Source organism: Trachemys scripta, chromosome 9, assembly GCF_013100865.1.
Source record: "Trachemys scripta elegans isolate TJP31775 chromosome 9, CAS_Tse_1.0, whole genome shotgun sequence".
Lineage (NCBI taxonomy): Eukaryota > Metazoa > Chordata > Testudines > Emydidae > Trachemys > Trachemys scripta.
In genome coordinates, this window is record NC_048306.1 from 2,941,830 (window position 1) to 2,957,140 (window position 15,311).

The window sequence follows — 15,311 nt, forward strand, 5'->3', positions numbered from 1 at the left end:
GCACCACCGGTATCGACCAGGGCACCACATAAACAATCGGCACCGATCACAGTTACTGCACAAGGGGAGTAACCTTCTCTTCTGAAAATGCTGAAAGTCCATCTAATAACCTCCCACTTTGTCTAACCCTCATGGACAACATATTTGAGAATCAGCAAATAGGCTTGTGTTTCTTCACTCATTTTTCCTTCCAGAGGCTTCAAGCACAGAAAAGCAAAGTCTCTTATGAAATGGGACTTCCTGCCCATTTAACAAACTGCTGCAAAGCCAAATAGCAATTGAGGACATGCTTTAAAAGTTACTAATAATGTTTAAAATTATTTCAACTATGATAGCTGCACTTTTGAACCCTACAGATAATCTGAATAATTCCTTTGTACCTTGAATGGTTGGTAATATGAATACAGTCACAGCGAACATCCTCTTCAATTATGCTTAAGTGACAATATTGCAGAAAGCATGTGAGCGCCCTTTGAGTGCAATTAGAGCAAAAGTATCCCATTCAGTTTTGATACTTCTCATATACTTAACTGTATATTAATTATATGTCTTAGCCCTAGACACAGAGCACAAGAAACTAAATACAACATAAATATAAATGTTAAAATCAACACAGCTTGGGGGGAGGGACAGCTCAGTGGTTTGAGCATTGGCCTGCTAAACCCAGGGTTGTCAGTTCAATCCTTGAGGGGGCCACTTAGGCATCTGGGGCAAAATCAATACTTGGTCCTGCTAGTGAATGCAGGGGGCTGGACTCGATGACCTTTCAAGGTCCCTTCCAGTTCTAGGAGATAGGATATCTCCATTAATTAATTAAAAAAATAAAAACAAATTTTTAAGACACACCACATGAAAACACAGGCTCAACCCTTCTCCCAGGATCTATTCCACCTTTACAATTCCACCCCTCACACAATATACAACCATGGATCAATGGTTAGAAATACATTGTTGGAGTGAGGAAAAAGAAGAACAGGAGTACTTGTGGCACCTTAGAGACTAACAAATTTATTAGAGCATAAGCTTTTGTGGGCTACAGCCCACTTCTTCGGATGCATAGCCTTTCTTTCACCTACTTTTTTCTTTTTTGTGGCCTACCAAGCAAACTGGCCGCCAGCCCCTATGATCACAGCACGGGTTTGCCAGGGCAGTGTGTGCATTAGCATCTCTGTCACCAGAAGGCACTACTCCATCACCCTGGCCGCATGCACCAGCAGCCCTCTAAAGTGCCCCCGGCCGGAGTGAACCCCGGAGAGCTCCCAGGGGCGGGAGGGGATATCGGTTCTGGGACCAGTTTCTGGGGGCGGGACAGAGACGCTTTCGAGCCCCACGAGCTCTTCTGACCCGCCTTGTCTCTCGAATACCCCGGGAGGACCGGGCGGCAGCTCCCTGCCCGTGCACTGGAGCCGGTCGGGGATGCAGGAGGAGAGCGGGGAGCGGCTCGGTGCCGATCCCCGGGCAGGGGGGGACCCACCGGGCTCACACAACCCACTGCGCGGTGCCGCATTTGCCCCTCCCAGCTTCCCCTCGGGGGGTCGAGGCGCTGTTGGGGGCCGGTCCCGGCTCGCTCTGACCGAGGGCAGCCGGGGCCCCCTGCGGAGCCAGCAGCCACCTTCCCCCGGGCCCCCTTCTCCACAGCGCAGCCCCCGCCGCGGACATGGACCCGCTCCGAGCCGGGGACAAAGGACTCGCCGCTGCAGGGGCGGACGGAGCGAGCTGCGGACGGACGAGGAGCCCCTGTGCGGGGCGTGGGAACCCTGGGGCAGGGACAGCGGCCCCCGCCCCTCCGCCAGCCCCTGCCCAGCCCGCCGGGGGAAGGGGGCGGCTCCTGCCCGGCCGCGGTGCGCCCCCCCCGGCACCAGCCTCCCTCGTGACCCCGCCCCCGCCCGTGCCGGGGAGGGGAGGGCCGTGCCGTGCCGGGGCGGGCCCCTGCGAGCGGCCGCCGAGCCGGGCACCATGGCCGAAGTGAGGAAATTCACCAAGCGGCTCAGCAAACCGGGCACGGCGGCCGAGCTCCGGCAGAGCGTCTCGGAGGCGGTGCGCGGCTCGGTGCTGCTGGTGAGCGCGGGGCGCACGGGCGGGGCGCACGGGCAGGGCGCGCCCAGGGCGCACGGGCAGGGGCCGCCCTGCATGGCCGAGCGGGGCAAAGGGGCGCCCTGGCGGGCCGGGGGCGCCTGGCCCTGCTGCCCGGGCACTGCCCCCGCCCCTCCCCGGGAGCCCTGCAGCGGGGGCCGTGGGGGGAGCCCTCCCGGCACCCTGGGCGGCTCCCCGCGGCTGTGATGGGAGGGGAAGGGCCGCGCCCCGCTCGGCCCCGGGCGCTTCCTGCTGCGGGCGCTTTCCCGCCCCGATCCGCTAAGCGAGCCCCGGGCCGGGCGGGGCTGCCTGGGTTGCCCTTGGCCCCGGTACCCGGGCGTGCCCTGGGGCTCGCACCGCAGAAGTTAGCCCTGGGCCAGCCAGAGCCCCGGTCTGCCCGCGGACACGAGCAGGTTCCTGGTTCGCTGTGCCCCCAGCCGGTGCCCTCGGCGCTGCGCCCAGTGCCCTGGGGGGAAGGAACCACCCTGCCAGACGGTGGGGCGAGGGGCGGGTTCCTGGTTTGCTGTGCCCCCAGCCGGTGCCCTCGGCGCTGTGCCCAGTGCCCTGGGGGGAAGGAACCACCCTGCCAGACGGTGGGGTGAGGGGTGGGTTCCTGGTTTGCTGTGCCCCCAGCCAGTGCCCTCAGCGCTGTGCCCAGTGCCCTGCGGGGAAGGAACCACCCTGCCAGACCATGGGGCAGGTTCCTGGCAGCAGAGCGGGGCAATGGGGCTGCAGTGGGAGTCAGTCTCTGGAGCCGGGCAGAGCTGGGTGACGTGCTGTGGGGATGGGGTCCTGCAGGGTGACTCTCCCCAGAGAGCCTGGGGTTCGAGCCGGGCGTGGGTGCGGAATGACCAGTGTTTCTTCGCTGCCAGCCCCGGGCTGGAGAGGTTTTCTAGAGGTTTGTGTGGCATATGGGCCAATAACTCTGCAAGGACCGGCGGGGGGCCTAGTTCAGCTCAGCTGAGGACCCTCAGTCCTTACTGCAGTGTCCCGTCTCTTCCCGCCCTGATCCCCACCTCTCGTGAAGGAGCCGCCAGGCTGGATCAGACCAGTGGTCCGGGCCATCGAGCCCAAGTATCTCATCTCTGATAATGGCCAGACGCTTTAGCGGAGCCTCTCGTTAGGCAGCGGTGGGATAATCTGCCCCCACATTAGAGTTGTAGCTTCTAAGGCCAGAAGGGACGGCTGTGATCCTCTAGTCTGGCCTCTTGCATAATTTGGCCAGAGGAGTGCCCTGAAATCATTCCTATCTGATCTAGAGCAGAGCTTTTAGAAAAACAGCCGGCGTCTATCCATCCACCCATCTATCCACCCACCATGCACTCACACCCCTCTCCCCCTCCCCACCATCCACCCACCCATTGCTGCACCTCTGTCTCACTGCGGTTCCCCTCCCTGTCCCCCATGGCGTCGGCCACGCTCCGACTGGGAGCTCTGTGAGGCAGAGCCTTGTGCAGTGGGGCCCCACTTCCCAATGGGGGCCCTGGACACTGTCTCAGTACACCCAGACATCAACGAGGGGCCACCTCCTCCTGCCCCGCCGGGCACTCATTGCCCATGGTGCTGGGTCTGTCGGGGGGGTCAGAGAGCCTGCCTGCTCGGCGCAGGGCTGTTTGTGTCCTGCTATCCATGGTGACTCCTGGGCGGCTGTTGTAGGGCCAGGGGTGAGTTGAGGTTGTTTCTCCCTTGGGATGGAGGCTGCTGTGAGGGAGCTGGTTAGGGCTGTTGTCCATTGTTTCCAATGGATTGTGTGTGTTTGTACTTCCAGAGCCACAGGTAGAACCCAGGAATCCCGGCTCCCAACGCTTCCTCCAGCTCTAACCCATTATACCCACTCCCCTCCTTGAGCTGGGGATAGAACCCAGGAGTTCTGGCTTCTAGCCTCCCACCCCAGCTCTAACCCGTTACACCCACTCCCTTCCCCAAGCTGGGGACAGACCCTGGGAGTCCTGACTCCGCCCACTCTAAACCACTACACCCCACGCCCCTCCCAGAACTGGGATAGAACCCAGGCGTCCTGACTCCCAACCCCCTGCTCCCCCTGCTGTAACCCACTACACCCCGTCCTCTCCAGGAGCCCTAATAGTCAGAGATTGACTTGCATCCTCAAGCTCCCTCTCAGTCCTGGTTTTCAGCCCCCCCACTCTGCTGGCCTCTGTGGAGCAGCCCTCGCTAACGCCCAATGGCCTGTTAGTCTGTGTGAGGGGCACAGGAACTGGCACCGTTGTGACCTCTTCTCCTCACGGTTACGGATTGTTATTTCTATTGTGGGAGCTCTAAGCGGTCCCCAAAAGGGAGCAGGGCCTCCTTGTCCTGGGCACTTAGCAAACATTACACAGAGGCGGTCCCTGCCCCAGACAGCTCACCGCCTAGGATCGCCAGCACGCAGCAGTGGTACAGAGAAAGGGAGAGGACTAGCAGCAGAGAAAGATGCCCTGGTATGAGCAGGGAGTCCCAGAGGTCTCTGTAGTCATAGAAGATCAAGTGTCCAGAGGCATCGCTTGCCCCTTTAAAGTTTTAGAAAATAATCAGAAGAATATTGTGTTCATCTCAGACAGCCTGTACTCCAGACCTGGGGAGGAGGATGTCCCTGCCAGCCCCGTACTCTGGCTATCTCTGTTGTAGTGTGCGCGCAATGTGTCTCAGGTGGCACGTCACCAGGATTCATCACCTAATTCGATCCCGCGGGGTGGATCGTTAGCTTCCCCGGCCCCGGGCCGGCTACTGAGAGGGAGCATGTCGTGAGCTCTGAACCCTACTGAGTGGGTAGGCTATGGACTGAACATTAACAGCAGGGCTGTGGGTGATCCAGCATTTGACATTAGGGTCAGATCAAAGCTTCTCTGGGCTGTAATTTGATTTGCTGCCCTATTCCTCTTTGAATTACATTAGGAGACAATTAGGTGTGACCTTGAACTTGACAGAATGTTAGTCGATCCTACGTACAACAATACAAGTACAGTTTGTGCAGGCACGTCTCAGTGCAGATTATTTCTACGAATCCTAACCTGACCGACAACATCTATGGAACAAATGAAGAATTTTAGACAAATCTTTTAAAAACAAAGCGGCCAAGATTCAGATCTCTTCATTTAACAATATCGTCACAGACTCAGCGATTTTAAGGCCAGAAGGAAGCATTATAATAATCTAACCTAGCCGAACGCGGGCCAGAGAATTTCACCCAGCGATTCCAGCATCATGTTTAATCTGGGTTTCTCAGCAGGCTCCCGTTCGTTTTGCTCACTGTTTTTCAGAAACAATTCAGATATACGAATGCTTTCTTAAAGCCGATGAAATTTTTCTCATTAAAATTGTGATTATCTCTATGGATAGTCTGCTAGGTACCCGACAGCCCAGTAAGGACACAGTCCCTGCACTCGGGGACTTATCAGCAAAACAGACAATGGATGAGAAAAAACCCAAGTCACTGAGCCAGTAATGATGTTCAGCACCCATCTGGCATGTTCTTTGTTTGCCCACGCCCCCCTTGGCTCGCCCTCACATACACGCTCTCCCCGGGCTCACCTCTCTCTCTGCCTTTCACACACGCGTGCCCCAGAGCCCATTAGTGCATCTTCGGAATTGGTTTGAGTGTTCACAGCCAAGTGCGGGGGGCGCAGGCATTTCGATTCTGCAGAGAGCCCAGCTCCTGACAGCTGAACAGCCAGGGATACACAAAGCCAAGGCTGGAAGTTGGGTCTCCCGTAGGGGGGCATGTTGCTCTAACACTAGATCAGCTGTCAGAACCCGAGTCCCAGGGTGAACGTGGGACAGTCCCATAAGCTGAAACCACCTTCGCCCTGGGACTTGGCACTCGGTTCTGACTGGGAGCAAGGCACTCGGTGACGCGAGGGAAGAGACTATTCCGCTGGCCTCCAGATCTCACCTAGCTTGGGCGGGGATATCGCCCACGCTGCCCATAGTGATCAGGAGGAGGAAGAGAGGCAGGTAGCAGAAACTGGCCGGGAGGAATGGTGAGGGGAAAGCCTGAAGGGCCGTGGGGTGAGGAGGTGCTGAGAGGGCAGGGGAATCATCTCACGGGCGGGAGCCATAACATCTCCCGTGTGTGCTGATGACACGGCCTCGTGTAAAAGCAAAGCTTGGCCCACGCTGTGCCCGTTGGGAATGGTGTGAACGCACTTACCTGGCCTCCTCCAGCACTAACCGTGTGAACAACTTTCCGAGGAGATTGTCATCACGGGCTCAGAGTGGCGGGATCTGCATTTTGGGCTCTGGCACCAGCAAGGGTTCATTTTAACAAGAGACTCACAGCGCGCCTGAGGGACTAGGACAGCTCGCAGGGCCTGTGAAAGGTGCCAGTACTGAGAGCTGCAATCTTGGAGCACAGAGTAGGTACAGCATGGGCCGGGGCAGTGCCTGCTTCCCCATGCAGCCCTCCAAACCCGGGGCTGATCGGGCCCCTCGATGGCTGTATAATCCTAGGCCTGTCTAAGGCCGTCAGCCAGGGAGGTGGGGAAGCTTGTGACATTGACACTTGCCCATAGGAACTGGCCTGAGAACTCACTGTGACAGGAACCTTTTTGGATGCTCTGAACCAGGCCAGATTCAGACTAGTGACCGCGGAGTGTAAAGGTCGACGTCTTGTTACCCACGCCATCGACCATCCAGTGCCGGGCAGTTCTAATGCAGGAAGTGAGGTTTAGCCAGTCAGAGCTCTCCGCTGAGTTCACTGCTCCCACACAGCACAGAACAGCTGAAGGGATGCCTCTTCCACCGGCTGCTGGGAGATGCATCCTTGGAGAATTTCTGTTCACGAGCCCTTGAGTAATCCAGTCTCTGAATCACTGCCCTCCCTCGCTGATCTAAGCAGCTGTGTCCATCTTCAGATCAGTCTTAGCGTGTAACCACCGTATAGGACAGTCATACATAGAGACTTGGCCCATTGTCCACTGAAGCTGACGGGAGTCTTTCCGGTGAGCATTGATCAGGCCCCAGAATAGAAAATACACTGTGCCTTAGAGTTAAATTTATCCTCCTGGAGGAGCTGACTGCGTGGGTACACCAGGGCGAGCCTGATTCACCTTCAGCACGTGGGGAATGTTTCTCTGTCGCATAGCTTCTGCAAATAGGTTTAAAGGCAAACATCTTACTGAGGGTGACAGAGCGCCTGGCATTGGCCGCTTTGGGAAGACAGGATACTGGGCTAAATGGATCATTGGTCTGGCCCAGTAACGGCCCAGTGTGGCCGTTCTTATGTACAGAGCTTTTAGCAGCAGGAAAACGGTCTGGTTTTATTGCGGAATAACACTGCTCAAAAGACGACATAACTCCAACTTGACAGGGACTGCTGAGAAATATACCCCTGTGTAGGCTAATCTGTGTGTGTGTCTCATGTTGTGTAGTGTGTTGGTTAAACAGCACCCGTAGCCTTCTTGCATTGGTGGATTTTAAGGCAGTATTGTTTCCTTTTTCACGTCCAGTGAAGCCTAGCTAGCAGGGGGAGAGTTCGAAGGAGTGTTGTTTTGTGTGTGAAGCAGGGTGAAATCCTGCCTTAGGGAAGTTAGTGGGCGTTGTGTCATTGCCTTCGTGGGGTTGGGATTTCACCAGGCTCCTGCTCCTCCAGACCTGGGCTCTCCCCAGCGCAATGTGGTAGCAGTTCTGCATTGGGCGAGGCGGGGGGGAAGGGGGGGTTGCCCTTTTGACTAGGCACTAGGATAAAGCCACCAAAGTTATTTCTACTTGTGCTGTGAACTGGGTTGTAATCCCCGTCTCTAGAGGTGAAAGGGCTGCGCGCAACACAGCCTGGGACAGTCGTAATCTTGGTGGCTAGGATAGGATGGAACAGAACTCTCAGTCCACATCATTTCACCTCCTCTAACCCTTAGCCATAACTCTGGCTTCTCTGTGACTCTCACACCATACAGCAGAGGAAAGCAGCCATCAGGGAGGGGTGAGAAAAAGAGTCTGGAGGACCCCCCACCCCTCCCAGGCAAGCAGGAATCCTTAAGAACAAAACCCAAAGAGCCCTGACTGCTCTGGGCAATGAAGACATAGGGGAACCCTGGTTCTTTCTGCAGGCTTGAGGTTTTTCACACCGCTGTAGGGTGAGATTGAATCAGTTACAGCCTTTAACGTTCCCTGGGTTTGCCTGGCTGTAAATGAATGGCTGGATAACTTCTAAACAGTGTCACTCTTTTCATGCTCTTGCTGTGTTTAGTTAGTGGTCAGGCTGTGGTATAAATGGCATGCAATGGCAGACCGTGCTGCTTAGGGAACAGCGGGGCTAGAGCTAAGTGCTCAGTAGTTCAAACCCCTCTTAACCAAATGTTGGGTCGCGAAATAAATCTTGGGGCCCCAGAAAGTAACATGTTGCCATCTGGGCTGCAGCGTCACGCCCAGGATGTAAAGCGAGCGCACCGTGCGGTGAGGCATTGCGGGAAAAGGGAAAGCCTTGGTCTCATGCGGGCAAGGATTGTTTTGGCTGAGCTTATCTGTCCCACAAATCGTAAGTGCTAGTATCATAGTATCTAGAATCTCTCTTCCCCTCGGTGCTCAGGATGTAACTTACCATTAATGGGCGAGTCCCCCAGCCAACAGGGAAGGAGAGACCCTTATGGCCCAGCCCTGCTCGGTGCTGTGAAGAAGAGCACACACGAAAACCTGCAGACAGCCGTGAGAGCATGGGTAGAATTTGGGTACTTCTGCTGTAGGAGTTATGGCGCGGCATAGGGAGGCGTGGATCAGGCTTGCCAGGCATGGTCTGCAAACAGGTTCTTGCTGACCGTGGCAGTGGCCTCTATGTGCATCTCCGCCCCTCTTTGGATCACATGAGTCTTGGCTTCACCACGGGAATATTGCTGGCCATTGCAAAGAGCCTCCCACTTAGTTTAATAATGTAAAAGTCCCCAATCGGAATAGGATCCAAAATGCTGTACCTGGTGGCATAGGCAGCAAAGTTACAGAGCTCCGTCTTAGGAAAGCAAATCAGCTACCCCCAGGTAATGGATTTCTCTTTGTGAAAGTGAGACCACTGTGATTTCAGCACCATACCACAAAGTTCATGCATCTCGTTCCCCTTGTGAACGCAAATGTATTCTAAAGGAGCAGGGCCTCTGCCGTTATGTCACTGCAGGGATGGGGGAGATTTAATGTCTTCCAAAGGTGCTGTCCCGTGTGGCGGGGGAGAAGTAAAATATATGGAAGTGTTTAGATCAGGAAAGCAGGAATTTGGGCAAATATAGACAAACTGTTTCCCTGACAGTGTTGCCAAAAATAGTCATCTGATGGCAATTTTAACTCTGACAGTAAAAAGCAACAGAGAGTCCTGTGGCACCTTTAAGACTAACAGATGTATTGGAGCATAAGCTTTCGTGGGTGAATGCCCACTTCACCCACGAAAGCTTATGTTCCAATACATCTGTTAGTCTTAAAGGTGCCACAGGACCCTCTGTTGCTTTTTACAGATCCAGACTAACACGGCTACCCCTCTGATAGTTAACTCTGACTGTGTTATTCCTACTTTTCTTTACATTGTTCTATCACAGAACGAATTGAAGATACAGTCAGTATGTTACTTTAAGGATTTATAAAATAAATAAGTCATGGGTGTAATACAGCATCTTAGCTGAAAACCAGCAACTGCACCAACACATTCAGAACCATCAGCCAGCCTCATCTTCGGTCTATGGTGCAGTGCATTACCTGAGCACGCCTGGGTGGTCATGCACACGCGTGTCTGCACGCACACAGGGTTGTGAAAATCTCTGTTGGCAGAGGGCTGCTTGGGTTTTTGCCATATTAAATCATACATCTGCTCTCTCAGGTGTTATGCAGATGCCTGAGATGTGCTTCCTGACACCTAGCTAGTAGAGAACTGGCAGAAAACCAAAGGAAAGTCGTTTTCATTTGATCCAGTCTGGACTCGGTTTGTACATGTGGCTCGGTTTGTACATGTGGCTCGGTTTCCAACAGAAACAAAGTAGGAGACAGACAGCCCATAATGATGGTGTTAGAGAGGCTTTGACTAGAGGCAAAAAACATTTTATTTTTTCTTTGTGCGTCTTTCAGTTTAATCTGTATGATTGGCTGCAGGATTTACACTCGTTATACAGTACACGGGAGAGCCTCTCTGCAAAGAAAACAACCTTCCAACTGCATAAACCCTTGTTGTAATAACCTAACCCCACTGTGAACTGCGACAGTGCTGGCTGTGTGCTAGGCTGGTGCAGACAGGCGAGCGAACGTGGAGCCTGCCCTGAAGGATTTACTGTCTGAGCAGTCACTACAAGGTATAATAGTGACTGCAAACAGGTGCATTACAAAGGGTGAAATCAGCCACGTCAGCGGGGCCCAGATTTCATCCACCCCCTACACATCAAAATAACGAGGGCCAGATTTTTCCGCCTTTACTCACTGTGAGTAACCCCTTGTTCCCGGGGTGGTCCCACTGACGTCCATGGGGTGACTGGCAGGGTGAGGCCGCTCAGAGACCCGGATTCAGGAAAGCACGGAAGCCCACGCTGAAAGTTAATCACATGCTTTCCTGGCTCAGGGCCGCGGTGAGTTAGGGTATCGGAGAACGGCTCAACGTTAGTCACATGCCGTTATGTGCCATGAGGCGATTCACACAACCCAGAGGGGCAGTTTTGCTTTGGCCGCCCCGTCCCAGCTGAGCAGCGTGGGGCAGACGGGCTGTAGGAGACTGCAGAGGTACGAGCGAGTGCTGCTACCATCACATCCCCCTAGTGCTGTTCAGCTTGGGGCCCACCTAGAAACCGCAAAACACCCCCTGCCCACCTCCGAAATCCGCCAATTGGCGACACCCCTGGCTGCCGCCGCCGCCACCTTTCCCGGCTGCCCCCTCACACCTCTGCCCTGTGTGTGGGATCGAGACCCCTCTCTGCTACCGCAAGAGGTTCCACCCCCAGGCCGCCGAGGCGGGCAGGTGGCCGTGGCGGTGCAAGACCCGGTGAACGGCCCCTGGGGGGTGGTTTTGGAAGCTGGGGCCGGTTCTCCAAAGGCGCTAAATCTTATCCCTCACTATCACACTTTTCAACCTGCCCCGGGACAGGAAACCTCTCAGCCCGGGAGCTGAGAACCGGACTAGCCCGGCTGAGAAGAGATCCCCCCACCCCAGCAAGCCGGATGTGACAGGGGTGTACGTGGGCCTTCCTTCTCTCTGCTGGTTGCATTCACCTGCTGAGGTTCGGGAGGGCACAAGCCTGCCCACCTCTGAAGGCCCCTCCCCCAGCCTAGGGGGAAGAGCTACCAAACCTGAGGCTCAAGCAACTACGGGGGACAACTAATGAGAAAACAGGGTCAGGAATGAGGGGTGCAGGTTCAAAATCAGGGATCCGGAAGGGGACACCAAGCAGAGAACCTAGGCAGTGCCCACTGCTGCCTTTTGGTTACCAGCTGAACGTGCTACAGAGAAGAGACGTGCTCGAGGTGTACAGCCTGAGTAACGTCCCCAGGGGGGCTTGAACCACCGGCCTTTCAGTTAATAGCGGAGCGTGCGGACCGATTGTGCCACAGAGACACCTAAAAGCACCCACCATCGCCTATGTACTAGGCAGGAGTGTTAGGCGGCTTAGCTCTGCCTGCGTTCACGTGAACGAGCAGTGCACTGAGCCTGACCTGAGCGTCTCACCGCAGCTTCTTAGAGAGAGGGATTCTGATCGGCTGCGGTTCTCGTGCACCTAGGGACAGGAGGGAGGAGGGCATGGGCCCTTCCCACCCATGCACGTACATGGCCCATCATGTTTTGCCACCCGGGATGAGATCTCAGCGTTGCTGCGGCCCGTGTTTTGAACGACGGGAGGCTCTAGAACGCCGATCCAGGCATGGGGTGCCCACCGGGGAATTGCTACGGACGGGGTCTGAGCAGACTGTTACTGTTAGTAAAAGGAAGAGGGTAAAGGGCTGACTCTTCTCCTTCGTTCTGGCTAACGCTGGTGACTGTACCGGCCACTGATGAGAAAGTCCATTCTGGATTGGAAGCACCAATAGCCAGGGAGGCATTTGGATCTGGGGTGTTGGTCCAGCCCGTTGTAGAAAGTGGGGCCATTGGTAGAATCCCCCCAAAGATTGAGAGTGTTCAGACCCCACACACTCAGTTCTAACGTAAGTCACGGTGGCTTTCTCAGTGTTTCCTTTAAAGCCTAACAGGCTGCTTTATGATCTCTAACAGGGTTGTAAAATGATCTCATCCTTATTATTATTATTGGCAAATATCTTGGCAAAATGGTGAAAATCTTTTAAAATCTCCGTGGTTGGGAAGTGCAATCCCACTCCGATAAATCATTTGGACAGCGACCAGCTTTCAGGTGCAAGTGTTTTCAGATCCCTGGGTTAATCCGTCTCTAGGGTGACCAGAGAGCAAATGTGAAAAATCAGAACAGGGGGTGGGGGATAATAGGAGCCCATATAAGAAAAAGACCCAAAAATCGGGACTGTCCCTATAAAATTGGGACATCTGCTAACCCTCTCCGTCTCCTTGCTCCCATTCTCTCCAGAGCACAGGAGCAAACTCACACCCCTTCCTGTGTCCTGCTGCCTTTTCAGAAATGCTGGCAACTGCAGGGAAATCTCTGTTTCCCTGCAGTAGCCTCCCTCTATGTCCGGTCTGGCTTCGTTCTCTCATTATCTTAAAAATATCAGTCAGTGCTCTCCCTTCCTGGTTCCAGGGTCCTTGCTCACAGCTCAGTCTGGTCTTCACAGTGTTGTCAGATGCTACCGGTGTGGTGCTTTGCTTTCTCCTTTGTTGATATTACTTGGCTGTGTGCGTGTGTTCCCTCTGTGTGCTGCCCCAGCTCTGCAGATAGCTGACCCCGCAGACCCGAAGAGACCCCCCCAATAACCACAGAGTCTAGTAAGGTACGAAGGCACCTTGGCCAGGTTTATTGCGACCCTGACGCAATTGCAGTTCTCCGCAGATTACTTAGTTTACGGGGCATACTACGAGAAAGTGCCGCTCGGCAATGGACTCAGCTCAGTCAGTGGCGGGACTTTCCACTGCCCCCTCGGCCGGACAAAGACATTCCCTTAGGGATGCATTTTTATACACAGGTACAAACGAGTTACACATCACTCCTGACGTATTGAGGTGCAACTCCTCTACGTAGCAAGGTACAACCCCTCTACGTAGTAAGGTGCCGCCTCTCACCTTGTACATGTTGGTTCGATCAAAACAACTCTATCCATCATTTTACCCTTTTGCCCTGTCATTGGGATGGGTCGGCCTGTTCCATGTTATCTGTGGAATGTTCCCGTATGGTATGTTTTGGTACCATGTTTATACCTTAACTTTGCTAGGTGAATATATATTTATGCAACATCAGCCCTTTCCTTGCCAGCTTCTTTGAGCCGGGTCTGCCTCTGGCTCGCAGCTTAGCTTTGCTTTATGTTAGCCAAGTCTTGACCATTACTTTAGTTTGGTTTAGGCCTCAGGCCTCATACTGGGCCTTTATTAGGGCCTTTACTTACCACACACAGCACTCCCCTGGTTCCTGCTTGTTCTCTAATAACGTCTAGTCTGTCCTTGCCTGCCCCTTTCTCACCCTCATTGACTCCTCTCCTGATGCCATGTGAAATAGCTTTGTGTCTGGGCCTATTAATTTCTTGCTGATCTAGCGATGATTCAATATCCGAGCTCTGGGGGCTTCTCGGGGGAGCATCTGCAGAGGGGAAAATATTCTCTCTTCCAGGGCAGCTGTTGCACAGAGCTTAGTGCCCCAGCTCTCTTCTTCTCTCCTGTTCTGCTCCCAACATACCAGAGCTCCAGGCACCTCTCCCTCCACCTCCATGCAACCCAGGCGGCGCAGGCCTGCCCATAAACCGTGGGGCTCTGCTCCCGAACAAAGGAAACAAAAGCAAAGCCCAAGTGAGAGTAAATCCTTGACATGCTGTGGCCAGACCCTCGGGCAGAGCCAACAGCCGCCGGGCCCCCATGCGATTTTCAGGGCTCAGTCCTCTGAGCCCAGTGGCTTGAGCACTTGGGGGCGGGGGGCAAAGGCTCCCATTGGCTTTCCTGGGAATTGGAGAGGGCCCCACCCTGGGTTAGGGTCAGCTGCTTTATTCAGAGGGGCTGAATGTCTTGGAGAAGGTTGTGAACAATGAGATGTCTGGGGAGGGATGGTTTAAAATGGAAGTGACCTTCTAGTGACCGGTTCGGGTCCAATTCTCCACTCCCTGCTATCTCAGTAATCATTGACCCCAGGCAAAGCGAGTACAAGCTGCTGCTACGTCAGAACAATTTACTGCTCCCTTTGCCTGCCCCCAGGGCCGGTCAGGAGAATCTGGCTCTCTGTTCACCGTCAGGAAATGCTGCGACAAGCACTGCACACCTACTCGTGTCGCTTGGGACAGAGATGGAGATTAAATAGCAGCAAAACCAGCCCAGGGTAAGGCCATTTGCTCTCCAGCTGCAGACAGGGTTTTCTTAGATCAGCCGGAACAGCTCACGGCCGTCTGTTAGTTTCCAAAAAGGCTCTCTCCTTTTGGCCTGAGCTCTGTCACTTTGTCAGGGGATTGCAAAAGGGGTTCAGACCCAGCTGGCCCCACGCCTCCTGGGCTCCTGACAAAGCACGGCTTGATCTAATAGTAACATTGAATCATATGTCTTCAGGAACCAAAGTAGCTAATGATTTTCCAGCCCATTAAAACAAATTCCATTGGAGATTTAAGCACCTGATTTTTTGCCACTGAAGTGAATGAGAAACTCGGTTAAAATCAGTGGCAGCCAGACTGGGCCCGAAGTAATTGGGAAAATGAGAAATCACAAGCAATTGGGAAAAGGTCTTCGTTGCTGCACACGGAGGTGAGCTGGCTCTGCTGGACAGACATGACTAAGATATCTGGGAGAGCTGTCCATGGAAGTTAATGAGAACCTAGATTTTAAAAATGATGATCTGCGTTTAAAAATAGCAGGTAAAATGTAGTGACGGGGGGCAAAGGCTCCCATTGGCTTTCCTGGGAATTGGAGAGGGCCCCGCCCTGGGTTAGGCATTACCAGAAGCAAATACAGAATAAAACAGTGTAAACTCCCCTATATTGTAACAGGACTTTCCTTTTTCGCTGTACCGCACAAGCATAGGCCTCATAGCACCCAGATGGAGGAGGGAAGTATTATCATCTCCTCTTTAGAGCTGAAGAAACAGAGACAAAAGGTCAAATCCTGTTTGCCCATCTCTTATATTGTCTCCGGGGAGCTGCTCTGGAGAGCAAGACGGTCATGCCTAGGCCCCCAATCAAAGATCATGGCCCCTCGGAGCTAA

At 54.1% G+C, this 15,311-nt stretch overlaps 1 protein-coding gene across 4 annotated transcripts in view; it reads left to right on the forward strand.

Moving 5' to 3' along the window:
- Positions 1-1,914: 1,914 nt before the first annotated feature.
- The window catches only part of DOCK11 (dedicator of cytokinesis 11), a 122,023-nt gene continuing 108,626 nt past the window's right edge, over positions 1,915-15,311 (forward strand). For all 4 annotated transcript variants that reach the window (XM_034782729.1, XM_034782730.1, XM_034782731.1 and 1 more), the window contains exon 1: positions 1,915-2,058. In XM_034782729.1, coding sequence (XP_034638620.1) covers positions 1,957-2,058 — 102 coding nt within the window. In that variant the 5' untranslated portion in view covers positions 1,915-1,956. The remainder of the gene's footprint in view (positions 2,059-15,311) is intronic.